At 30.8% G+C, this 11,840-nt stretch overlaps 1 protein-coding gene and 1 long non-coding RNA gene across 2 annotated transcripts; both read right to left on the bottom strand.

Annotated features, from left to right (window-relative positions):
• Nucleotides 1–1,133: 1,133 nt before the first annotated feature.
• LOC132728168 (uncharacterized) lies at nt 1,134–4,437 on the bottom strand. The gene is made up of 3 exons (XR_009625452.1): nt 4,283–4,437; nt 3,643–3,718; nt 1,134–1,666 (listed from the first exon to the last, which is right to left on the bottom strand). It is a non-coding gene; the product is annotated as an uncharacterized LOC132728168 (long non-coding RNA).
• A 737-nt stretch (nt 4,438–5,174) lies between these two features.
• Nucleotides 5,175–11,824, bottom strand: LOC132728167 (cell death abnormality protein 1-like). Its single transcript, XM_060713794.1, has 6 exons — nt 10,226–11,824; nt 9,688–9,811; nt 8,702–8,748; nt 8,250–8,315; nt 7,729–7,788; nt 5,175–7,587 (listed from the first exon to the last, which is right to left on the bottom strand). The coding sequence occupies exons 1-6, from the start codon at nt 11,820–11,822 to the stop codon at nt 7,553–7,555; spliced, it is 1,929 nt and encodes a 642-aa protein (XP_060569777.1). The 5' UTR covers nt 11,823–11,824; the 3' UTR covers nt 5,175–7,552.
• Nucleotides 11,825–11,840: the final 16 nt, after the last annotated feature.

Genomic DNA, 11,840 nt, shown 5'->3' with positions numbered 1-11,840 from the left:
ACAGCAAGTAGTATACTTACTTTCAGTATGGCCGTCTGATTTTACAATAACATAGACAAAAATGTAGATATTTTTTTTTTTATAAACAAAAAATAATATATATATATTGTGATTGTATTTTATTTTATATATTATTTCTTTGTATCTTCTTTGTTTATTTAAACAATTATTTTTTGTCAACATACTCCTTATGTATGTGATAATGTGTGTAACATTTTCTGACTTAGCTGCCATTTTAACTTTGTTATATACAAATTTCTAACTTAATTGTAAATAAATAAATAAGTAAATAAATAAATAAATAAATAAATAGATTAGCATAAATTTTGTCCTTTGTTATCTGATTAAAAGTCACCGATACATAGTTTGTTTCTATGTAAACTACTTAAAAATATGACTCAAGCGACCGCTATAATACTCATGACCACTTAAGTAAATACTTGGTAACACTCGACAGTTATTCTTTTGCGACACTTGTCGTAATTATGAGACTTGTTTTAAATACACTTGTTAGGATAGGGAAGTCATGAAATTAAGCACAGTTTTTTTATTTTATACCTTTCTAAAATTTATTAATTAACTTAAGTGGGTGGGGTAATATTATATTTTTACATTGCTGTAGATCAACAATTTATTGAAAGCTCTATGTTATATGATATTAAACAGAAAATACATAATGGTTTACGTACATGTGAAAACTGTCAAGTTTCAACGTTTTATGAATTAAATTTACATTCCATCAATATTTAATGCATATATCGAAATATTTATATTAACATTGTACAGCTAGTGGGTGAGGTAATTTCATACAAAATAAAGAAACATTAAGGAAATCTATATTATCTATGATAATAATATTGAGTTTTATATTAACTTGAATACTTTCAAGCACATCTGTTGTATTTTTTTCTGAGTCATTATATTAAATCATGACATTGGGTCAAAAGAGGTGACATTGACCTTTTGGAAGGTCAATTTCAAATATTTGATACATTTGAGCATAAAATGTAAAAAAAAAAAATATTTGCAAATTTTAATTTGTAAAATATCTTCGCTAAGCATAAGCACAAGAATGTTATAACTTTTACAAAGCGTCACTCGCTTCTGTAATTTCTGGTCGACCAATCTTTCACTTTTTATCACTAGATGGTAGCACCTGAAATTCTTCTGGTATATCTTTTCCAGTTCTGAAATTAGAGGAGCATAAACATGTTTGATGGTAAAGAGCATCGGCTACAAGCAAGTTGTGAACCTGTTCTATCCTTGCTCTCACTGTATCAGACAAACAGTTATTCCTCTGTATACATATATTCAAAACAGTAGGTTCTAGTGTCCTTACTGGCGAAACATCACACTTCCTTGTTTTACCCTTACTTATTAAAGATTGACCACAATATAAACAATCTTTTTGTATGAAAACTTATCAGTCATTGATCTCAATGGTGGCATCAGTGTTTTCTTTTTCTGTCTTAGTGTCTCTTTTAGTGTAATGTGGGTTACAGTACATCTTTCTACACTCAATGTGAATATATTATTCCGATTCAACTTTTAAACTGTCATTTTATTTCTCACTGGCAGCATTTATTCCCTTGCATTCCTTTTCGTTGCCTTTAACTGTCTTTGTATGATCATCATCCAGCCGTTAACAAATCCGACAGGAGTTCATCTTGAAAAAAAACAATAACTGATATTGTAAGATTTATAAAATCTGTTGTTTACATTATATATGGAGGTTGATCAAGAATTACCCAAAATTTGTTTATAATTCTGATAACTTTTTATGTTTTCTTCATTAAATTTATAAATGCGCAAAGATCGATGTTTCTTCTATTTAATTGCGAAATATAATTGATTATTAACATCCAGTACCGTCTCAGGCCGCCTTAAATAACCATGGATACGCCACAGCAGCGCAACTCAAAGAACACGACGTTTGTTGAAATTTATAATACACCAAAAGTGCCCGACACAAAAAAGGGATCATGTCCAATATTTGCCGAAGGTTAATGTAAAGCCTGCTAAAATTTCACGTCGTTTGAACACTGTATTATTGTGTAATCATTTGTAATTGCAACGTTTATTTATGCAAAAACGTCTTCATTAAGGCGTCGGAAAACGGCACTTTCATAAACATTTGTCAACTGTTTAGACAGCCTACCATAGAAACATCTAATATGATAAAAGAAATTCGACACAAGTATTTTGTTAGTCATGCATACAAAACTTTTTGAGGGGTAAAGAAGTTTTTTTACCAGACTGTTGGAGTAATTTTAAAGATAAATACATATCGTTTGCGGCATAGAAGAATACGCGTGAAGTTAACGTTCTCCGTCGCTGTGGCGATTGAAAAATACAAATATGCTGTCATATGCGGCCTTGCACAATTTCAATGCGATTTAAAAAAAATGAATTCTAATTGACGATTATGTGCTGTTTTTCATACTTTATTTGTTTTCTTTTACATGCACTTTTTATCTAATTAAATTAAATGAATCATATATTTTATGCCTTCAACTTTAAGATGATCATGTGTATGAATCACAGCAATCAAAGCAATTAGCAGTTCAATAGTCATAGGTTTAGGTTGTTAGTACACTTACAGTGAATGGCATCGGGAGGATTCCCTATGTATAAGAACAATAGAACATCAACCTTTTTTGCATAATGTGACAAATCCTATGTTTGCTTATATGGTAGGCATACTGTGTTTAATTATCATATTCTTGTTTCCTTGTAAAGAGGATATATTACGCAGTAATAAAGTGTTTGTTATATGAACTTTGAATAAATATTATTGAATTTATTGTTTAAATTACGGGTATTTCTGGATCATCCCTTGCATTCTTGTATTCTGGTTATTGGTAGCTGATTACGTATTGTTTCAGTTATCCCAGAACAGTACGTGTTATTATAAGATGTATTTTTCCTAAAAGGCTTTCCTTAAAATGTTTTAGGTGTATTTATTTGATCAAAGTTGCTGATATGACACACTTTTCTTGCATATCAGACTGGCGTTTCCGTTAGTATTACCCATGCCGGAAATTTCATCTGGCATAGGGGGTGCCAGATGAGTCGCGTGCTGTACAATGTCAAGCTTACAGGATGAAATTTTACTGTTATGAATGAAGTTGTAATTTCATACGCTGTTGTACGAAAATAGTTTCGGTTGTAATGGCATAAATTCCCATTGAAAATTAAGATAAAGAATTCAAAATATAATGTTATATCGTAAAATATGCAAGAAAAAATATCTGACATATGTTTGCGGTTCGGATCGGAATATCCGGCAAGCCTCGTTACCGCCCAATGGGCGGGTCACCTCGGAACGGATATTCCGATCCGAACCGCAACATATGACAGATATTATTATTATTTTCTAAGGTTTTAATCTAAAATTATAAATATAAAATACCTACTGGTTAAAGTGTTTGGAAGTAACGTAAAGATAAAGTCACATATTGAGTTTAAAAATGTCACCTTTCAATTTTAAGCATTTCTAATGCCTATCCGTGCATGCATTCAAAAATATTTGTACTGATATGTTACTATATGGAACTTATGACACACTTTAAAAGTTTGCTTATATGAAAAATATCATTAAAGTGATTTTGTGAAACAAATGTCTCAACTATGCATCTTAACCTTTAACTCGTATACATCACAGTGTCCTCAGACACATGATCGGGCATACCCATTGGCTCTGGTGTGTTGATGAAATCTGTAACATAGAAATTACTTAAAGTTTGAAAGGATTAGAATCTTATTTTCATATTTACGTGAAATAAGGTTCTATAGAATACACAGATGTTTTTATTGTTACATGTATTTGCTTAAATTTTGATTATAAAAGTGATAAAATTATACTATAGTCAACTTAGGTGTGCATTCCGAACGAGCTACTAATATATCGTTGTGAATTAATCTTATACACGTAGTGCACTTTTTCAAATTCGCGCAGGTGCTATTGTATGCATAAAAGATTTTCTTTTAAATTATGGATCAACTGTGCATGTTTACCTTGAACTCATACACATCGCCAATCATGAACCATAACTAGAAATCACGTTTGTTTATTGATAAATTTTTCATGTCACCTTTTCATGTATAAATTTCTTCTATGTCTATTAAAAACTGAAAATAATTTCAGATATATTGAATTATGCATACGACGCTCTATTTCCTCTATGTTTAATATTCACTTAAACTTGTAAAAGATAATGTTTGATATTTGTGTTATATATGTAAAAATATTACAAATGAAAGCACAGGAAAGCAAACTTACTCATTTAGTGTACATATAGTTTACTGGATTTTTTTTTTATTTTCAAAATCAAGCATACATCAATGAAGACTACCTCAAAGCGGTAATCCTGAAATAATAATAACATTACATACATTATATATGTAAAACAATTTTAAAAAACTATTAAAAAATACAAAAAACAACCTTGTATACACATTTAACAATAAAACATGAGTAAAGTATTAAGAATTTATTTAACGTAATTCGTCATAATTAAAGTGATAATGGCGTTCCATAGTTTAAAAATACTGTCGAAATTAACTTGTTATAAATACACATTTTAAGGTCGTTTTTGAATGTTTACTTAGACAGGAGTTAATCAGAGTTGTAATTTATATAAATTAAACTGTTTTCCATGAAAAGTATAATACAGATCGCTTGAAACACCTGTTGACCTTCAACGGATAAAGAACTGGTAAAACAAGTAATAATTTTCAACAAATACTCATCCCACATTTATAATTCCATATATGATCTGTAATATTTTAAGGAAAATATACCAACCCACTTCACAGTGTACTTTACTGACATTTATTTTGTTTACACTTATTTTGTTGTTGTTGTCGCCATTATGCAGTCGCTATTCTGAGTATCGGAGACGCTTTGTTCGCCTATGGAAGACCGTTGTTGTCAGAAAAAAATCACAGAAAATAACGCGATAAAAACCCGTTTTTTTCTATGTTGCGCAACTTAGATTTTGCTAGACTTTTGATATGATTCATGTTATTCCATATACTTTCTATACCAGGTAAAATATTTTCTGTTGCAATTTGTTTGAGGTCGATTTACAGACTGACTGGACTATGACTGGTCAATACGATTTTGTTTAAATAATAAATATACATGTGCAAGGTTATCAATATACCATGCATATAATAAACCTGCATCATCTTATGATGATTTTACATTAGACAACCAGTTACTTTTGTCTCTATTGATATCATTTAACATTTATGTATATTAATACACTTGTAACTATATATAGTAACAAAATCGCCTATGTTTTCAACTGATTATGACTGTCACGTGACCTATTATGAGTTTGCGGCCCGGGGCTGAGAATAAGTTATCAGTCAGCTGAACTTGTGCACAAACTGAAGCAATGACGTCACACTTAAACTAGGTTTTAAGCATGAATCGCTTGATTTTATTATGAGAGCTGAAGCATATTTCGTACACATACAGTTTTATTACTATTGAAGTTTAAAGAAATAATACGACAAATTCATTCCGATAAAAAGAAAATAAAACTTGCTTCTAGATTCTGCAGTACAGTAGTGTACTTTGAACATACAAAAAGTAAACAACTCTGTAGAAGTTACGGTACTGTAAACTAGAAGTTACTGTACTTATCAGTAGCAATGCACAATGCAAAAAGGAATTTCAACGAACGAAATTTCAAGGTATTTATTTTTAGAAAAAGAATACTTTTAGAACTACCAAGTGTATTTAAGACATTAATACACGGGTTAGTTGTGCCAGAAGGTGATTATCGGCCCTGAAATGAATAAAGCCCTAGGGCTGAAGTCCTCGGGACCATTATTCATTTTCTGGGCCGATCATCACCTTCCGGCCCTACCTTGAGCTGTATTAATCTCTTATAAGCTACTGACAATAACAAACATAATTTGATATTTCGCGTACACATCTGTTTACATTTAAAGGATGCATTTTCAGCTCACCATAAATATACATACGGCTTGTTGACTGCTTAACACATAACATTGACTTACAAAATTTTAGATGTACTCGTTCGATTTCTTCACTTTTACCAAATCCTCATTTTTGCCACAGGCATACTTCAAAATACATGCAACAATTTGCAAAGAAGTACTATTGAACAAAGGTTTCAGATTGTGGAATAAAACATTAATGCCTTGAGGTCTTTCCTTACTAAATACTCTTGTTTCAAAGTAAAAAATACCAGTATAGTTAAATACAGTACCTAAATTGAAATTGTCGAGTATTTGTAAGGGAATATTATTATATTTTCAATGCTCTAATTATTTCTAATCGGACACTTCTTTCTAAAATCTATAACCGTACTTTTACATTCGTTTACTTTTAATCCCCATACAATACAGTAATTATGCAATGTATCTTAACTATTTTGTAAGACTTCATGTGATTAACTTAAAATAACAATATCATCAGCAAATAACAGAATAAATGTAATATCTTCTAACGTTAAATTAGAATTTATATAATTAAAGCACGTAAGAGCAGCTGATGTCTTCCTCCACTTGTAAAGCTGGACAGTCGCAGTTTGAAATAAATAATTCAAAGTAAATAAGTAAGTAATTTATAGATCAGATTAAAAAAAAAACATTTACAGTTCAACTTGAAATATTTTGATCTAATTACAAAAAAATCACATGCACAATTGTACAACACTTATATAACTTAACAAAAATGAATAAGGTATCAAATTATGATTTCAAGATTTTTCAAGATTTTATTATTCACTTCATAAACAATGTAAATATGAGGTAAATAACAAATTACAAATGTTTACGAGGTTAACAGTATGTAACTAACATATCTTAAAATATCCCTTTAACATAAACAGGTGAAAGTTAAACATTCATACAAAATAAGACGAATGATTTCAAAAATGTTTATCAATTTTAATATAATAATTTAGTTCAATATTTGTTTTCTAAGATTACTTTATAAACATGCAAAGATTTGTATATATCACATAATTAGAGGGATCAGTGTTCATTAATTCATCAAACTTTATTATATTTGGATTTCTATAATAATTAATTTCTGAGATATATTTTTTTCTACCCGTATTAAGATTTGGGCATTCTAATAGAAAATGCAATTTGTCGCCTATGTTTTGATTGCAGAGAGTGAATTTTCTCTGTTCTAAAGGTATTCTATGCAAATTTCATGTTTCGACCGGTAGTTTATGATTTCTAGTTATTGAATTGATCATATATTTTAAATATTTAGTATGCGTTTCACTAAGGTATTTCTCAGTTTCAAATTTTCTTTTTGTAAATATGGACATCCGTTTTATGGAACTGTTCTGCCTTCAAATGTGCGGACATCAAAATATCCACATGCAGTCAAATGTTTTAAAATATTAGACAGATATTCAGAACTATACAATAAAGAATGACATTCTGTTCGATATATTGTCGTCCATTGTTTATAGTTTAAATTGTTACACTGTTTTCTGTCGGACTCTTTTAATACACTTCATAGTTGTTGATGACCATTTTTTTCGTGTTTGATTCGTCAATGACGAATTTCTCCATATTCATGCTCAGATACTGTAAAAAATGGAATGAAAAGAAAGATATCTTAAAATTATTTAATGAAACCAACTAGAATGTAGACGAAGTTTATATAAACAGTTTATATTTCGATGCATAATAACTTATTAATAATCTGAACAATTAATTCACAATTACCTTGAAGTCTTCCAAGATCCTCATAGTCAGGTGACTTAAACACAGGGTCGCTGTTTGACGCTGAAAAAATAAATCTTACTTAATATTGATATTCTTGTAATATATCAGGCAACTTTACAGTTGATGACTACATAACGGATTATAAAATGTGATTGAAATTTACAAGTTACACTTTTGATACATGCAGCTCATTATTTTTTTAAAGAACAACAAATATAGAAAACAACTAACAATCCCCGTACATTTATCTTGCGTGTGTTTAAAGACTTGCACAACAGTTTAACTTCAGAACAATTAGTTATGCAAAAAAGCATGAATGTACATTTTCATTGAAATATTCTTAATCAATGCTTTATATCAAATATTATCAAGGTAAACCCTTAAAATATTCAGGGTATGTTATGATATTATAGGTACAAAAGAAATTGTAAGTAATAACATATTCGAGTATTTTAAATTAAATGCACAGAAAGATCTGAAGAAGCAAATTTAAAGTCTAGAAAAACAACAACAAGAAATACCTTGTACAATTCCATGCTTGCTTGCACTGCCGGGATGTGCTGAATTTCCACATTCCATTTCAATGCCTGAAAATATTTGAACAATTATGGTACTATTTATCTAAATAATTACGCCTGAAAATATTTGAAAAATTATGCTACTATATATCTAAATAATTTAGCCTGAAAATAATTACGACTGAAGATATTTGAATGATAATGATCCTATTTTATCTAAATTATTACGCTTGAAACTCAGTGGTAGGAACATATTATGATTCAGATTGGAAGTCATTTAATTAAGAACTGACCGTGCAAATGGAGATGCGGACTCTAAAATAATTGACATTAGTGCAAGAACTTGTTTCGCAATCGAGCTTAAATAAATATGATAAAAATTGAATTGAAGAACATTTATAATTCTTAATAAAAAAATCATCCATCAGTAAAAAAAAGAACTAGTATATATTTACCTGAGTTTTCATAAACAGGTCCTTTTGCCTTGTAAGTATCATTGACCCTGTAATAAAATGGAAATATTGGACTTATTTGTTTAAGATCATTTGACTTGTCATTGATAAATATGCAGTACTAAAAAACTGTTGTAATAGATTTATGTTGACATGACAATATAATGGATAAAAGTGATTATAGATACACGGAAGTAAAAAGCTAATAAAAATATAATGTGTTGCTTTTTTAACATCGTATTTTGAAAGTACCATAAAAAGGCTTTCAGGATAATCAAACTCCTACATATGTATTTCAAATTTGATAGTACTCTTAAGTTAAAATTGTTTAAGTTAAATCTATGATTGTAACTGAGCAAAAAGTTAATCAAGAAATTCCGAGATAAAAGGGGGGGGGGGGGGTATTTCTAAGAAGAAAAAAATAGAATTACATGTCTTTTAGAAATACATTCCAATTTAAAAATGCAACAAGTTTGACAGTTTTTCAGAAAGTGACCTTAGAAAAAAACAGTAAAAAGTACATAACTTTGGAAATATCAATTCTGGGATTATCTGCCCTGTCATATGTAAAACAAGTCTGAAGTTTTATAGTGTCTGCGAAAATAGACCTACGCAAAAAAAGTTAATCAGGGATAAAATCAGGGCTAAAAAGTTGAAAACGAGACATAACTAAAAAATAAAAAAAAAAAAAAAAAATAGAAATGACTTTTGAAATTGTGTTCATTAATCCTGTTCATGACAAAAAAAATGTATAACTAGTTCGAACTGATTGCTAGGTTTAACAGTTTTCGACGGCGAAATTACAGAGAGGGTCATGACAATAATGTCACTTCTTTCTTCCTTTTTTTTTGAAAAGTGGAATTCAGATATCGAAAAGTTTTTAGATATTTGACATAATTCATATATTGTACAGTATTCTTGCAACTTTCATATTCTTTAAGTTCTATCTTGGACTTAAATTCAGTTTTATATAATTTTACAATCTTTACCTTTTCCGATATTTCCGAAGAATCAACGTTACCAAAAATATGATGTTAACAACTATTGATACAGCAAGAATTGTTCCAAGAGATATAAAAGCTGTATTAACTGACTGCTCTGAGGAACTTGAGTCTAAAACAACAGGGATAAACAACACAATTATCTTACCTTAGAAAAAGAAGAGTGCTACATGGGTATAATTTTAGACATATTTAAAAGTTTATACATTGTGTATCACTATAAATTCATCAAGATATAAAATATAATCAAATGTTTTGCTTTTAATTTGTTTTACATATTATTGTATTATTTTATTCTATACATAAACACGTGTATAATTGTTGTGGCAGTACTTTAGTTATTCTTATCATTAAAATCATAATCATTAACATTATTTTCAATATCATTTGCAGCGGCAACAGCAACATCATCATCATCGTCATTACAAATATACAGAGGAGACATAACATTAACACATAACATAGCTAAAAATGAAAACATATATAACGAATGATGAAAAAACGAGCTGTTTAAAATTTATCTTACCTGGTGTCAGAGGGCAAATGTGGTCATTCTTTACTTTTATTTTGCAACCTTTTGTACATTTGCCGTCGTCTTGCTCACAAATTGTATCGCTGCAATAAATAGAACAGTTCTCAGAACACTGTAAACCGTGGAAACCATCTACACATCCATATAGACACCTTCCATTACTTTCCTGACATAAACTTCCGCCTGTTGTTTGAGTCATGCATGTAGAGGCACATGAAAAATTGCAACTATCACCATAAAAGTTACCTTTGCAACCATCACATACACCGGTTTCGATATGACAGGACTTTAGACAGTTCTGAGGACATTGCTTGTCACATTGATCATTGAAGTATCCAGACTTACATTGTTTACACGTAGTTTCTGACAAACATGTGATACATTTGTTATTATTTATACAACATCTGTCGCCAGAATAATTGAAGACACAGCCATCAGAACACGTCCCTGTATCTCTGTCACATACACCGTTCAAACAGTTAGACGGGCATCTCTCAGAGCAAAGTGAACCATAGAAACCAGGACGACATCTATCACATTTCTCTCCATGAAAGTTGACACGACAGCTAATACAATAACCGGAATCTTTTAAGCAGCCCATCTCGTCACAGTTATGTGGACAGTTACGTTGGCATGTATCACCATATTTGCCAAGAATGCACTGATTGCATTGTTCTCCTATAAAGTTATCAAGACATCCATTTGAACATTCACCATTACTTTTCTCGCATTGCTGATTTTTACAGCCGACAGAACAAGACATGTTACAGTATTGTCCATACCAGCCTGTTGAACAAACGTCACATTTATCCCCAACGATCGTGTCTATAGTACATCCGTCTGTACAATCTCCGGAATCTTTATCACATACGTTACCTTTACACCGTGCAGGACATTGTTGATCGCACATATTTCCATATCTCCCGGACATACATCTATCACATCTTATTCCAGCAAAATTAGAGGAACATGCACAGCTACCAGTCATTATATCGCAAGTGTTTGACATACAACCGGCTGAACAACTGTTGTAGCATGTCGATCCATAAAGACCAGTTTTACAACGCGAGCAACTGTTATAGGACAAGCATCGTACACAATTATCTCGACATTTGTATGTACAGTCGTTCAACAAAGGGAAGTTATTGTTGTCGTGCTGGTATCCTTTATAATAACCATCCTTACACGATCCACAATCCGTATTCGACAAACATGTGACACAGTTCCCTGGACATAAACTATTACACGATAAACTGGTATCGTAATATCCGTCCTTACATGATGCGCATTGACCATTATCACAATTACAATTTTCAGGACAATTACGATTACTACAATCATTTCGACCATTCTCGTTGTTATATCCCTCCTTGCATGATGTACACGTGGTTCCTGACGTGCATGTTTTACATCCGGGTAAACATGACGATGTGCAGTCTCTAGCAGGGCCGGGATAATACCCATCATAACACGCAGTACACGTATCTGCATGATCAGAACATTTTGTACAATTGTGTGAACATCGTATGGTGCATCGGGCACCTCTATAACCATCAATACAGCCTAGAAAACATTCAGAGGAAAAGTACATCCCTGGTCCACATTTTCT

The sequence above is a fragment of the Ruditapes philippinarum genome, unplaced genomic scaffold, assembly GCF_026571515.1.
Source record: "Ruditapes philippinarum isolate M1 unplaced genomic scaffold, ASM2657151v2 ctg14812_1_1_1_1, whole genome shotgun sequence".
NCBI classification, from domain to species: Eukaryota; Metazoa; Mollusca; class Bivalvia; order Venerida; family Veneridae; genus Ruditapes; species Ruditapes philippinarum.
The sequence above is the reverse complement of the archived record's forward strand: the minus strand, read 5'-3'. Positions and strand labels throughout refer to the sequence as shown.

Coding starts and splice junctions, on each gene's coding strand:
- LOC132728167 (XM_060713794.1), bottom strand. CDS start 11,822: ATGTACTTTTCCTCTGAATGTTTTCTAGGCTGTATTGATGGTTATAGA. Junction 8,749..9,687: donor CTTCGGAAATATCGGAAAAG/GTAAAGATTGTA, acceptor ATTTTATTACAG/GGTCAATGATACTTACAAGG. Junction 7,789..8,249: donor CAAGCATGGAATTGTACAAG/GTATTTCTTGTT, acceptor TTATTTTTTCAG/CGTCAAACAGCGACCCTGTG.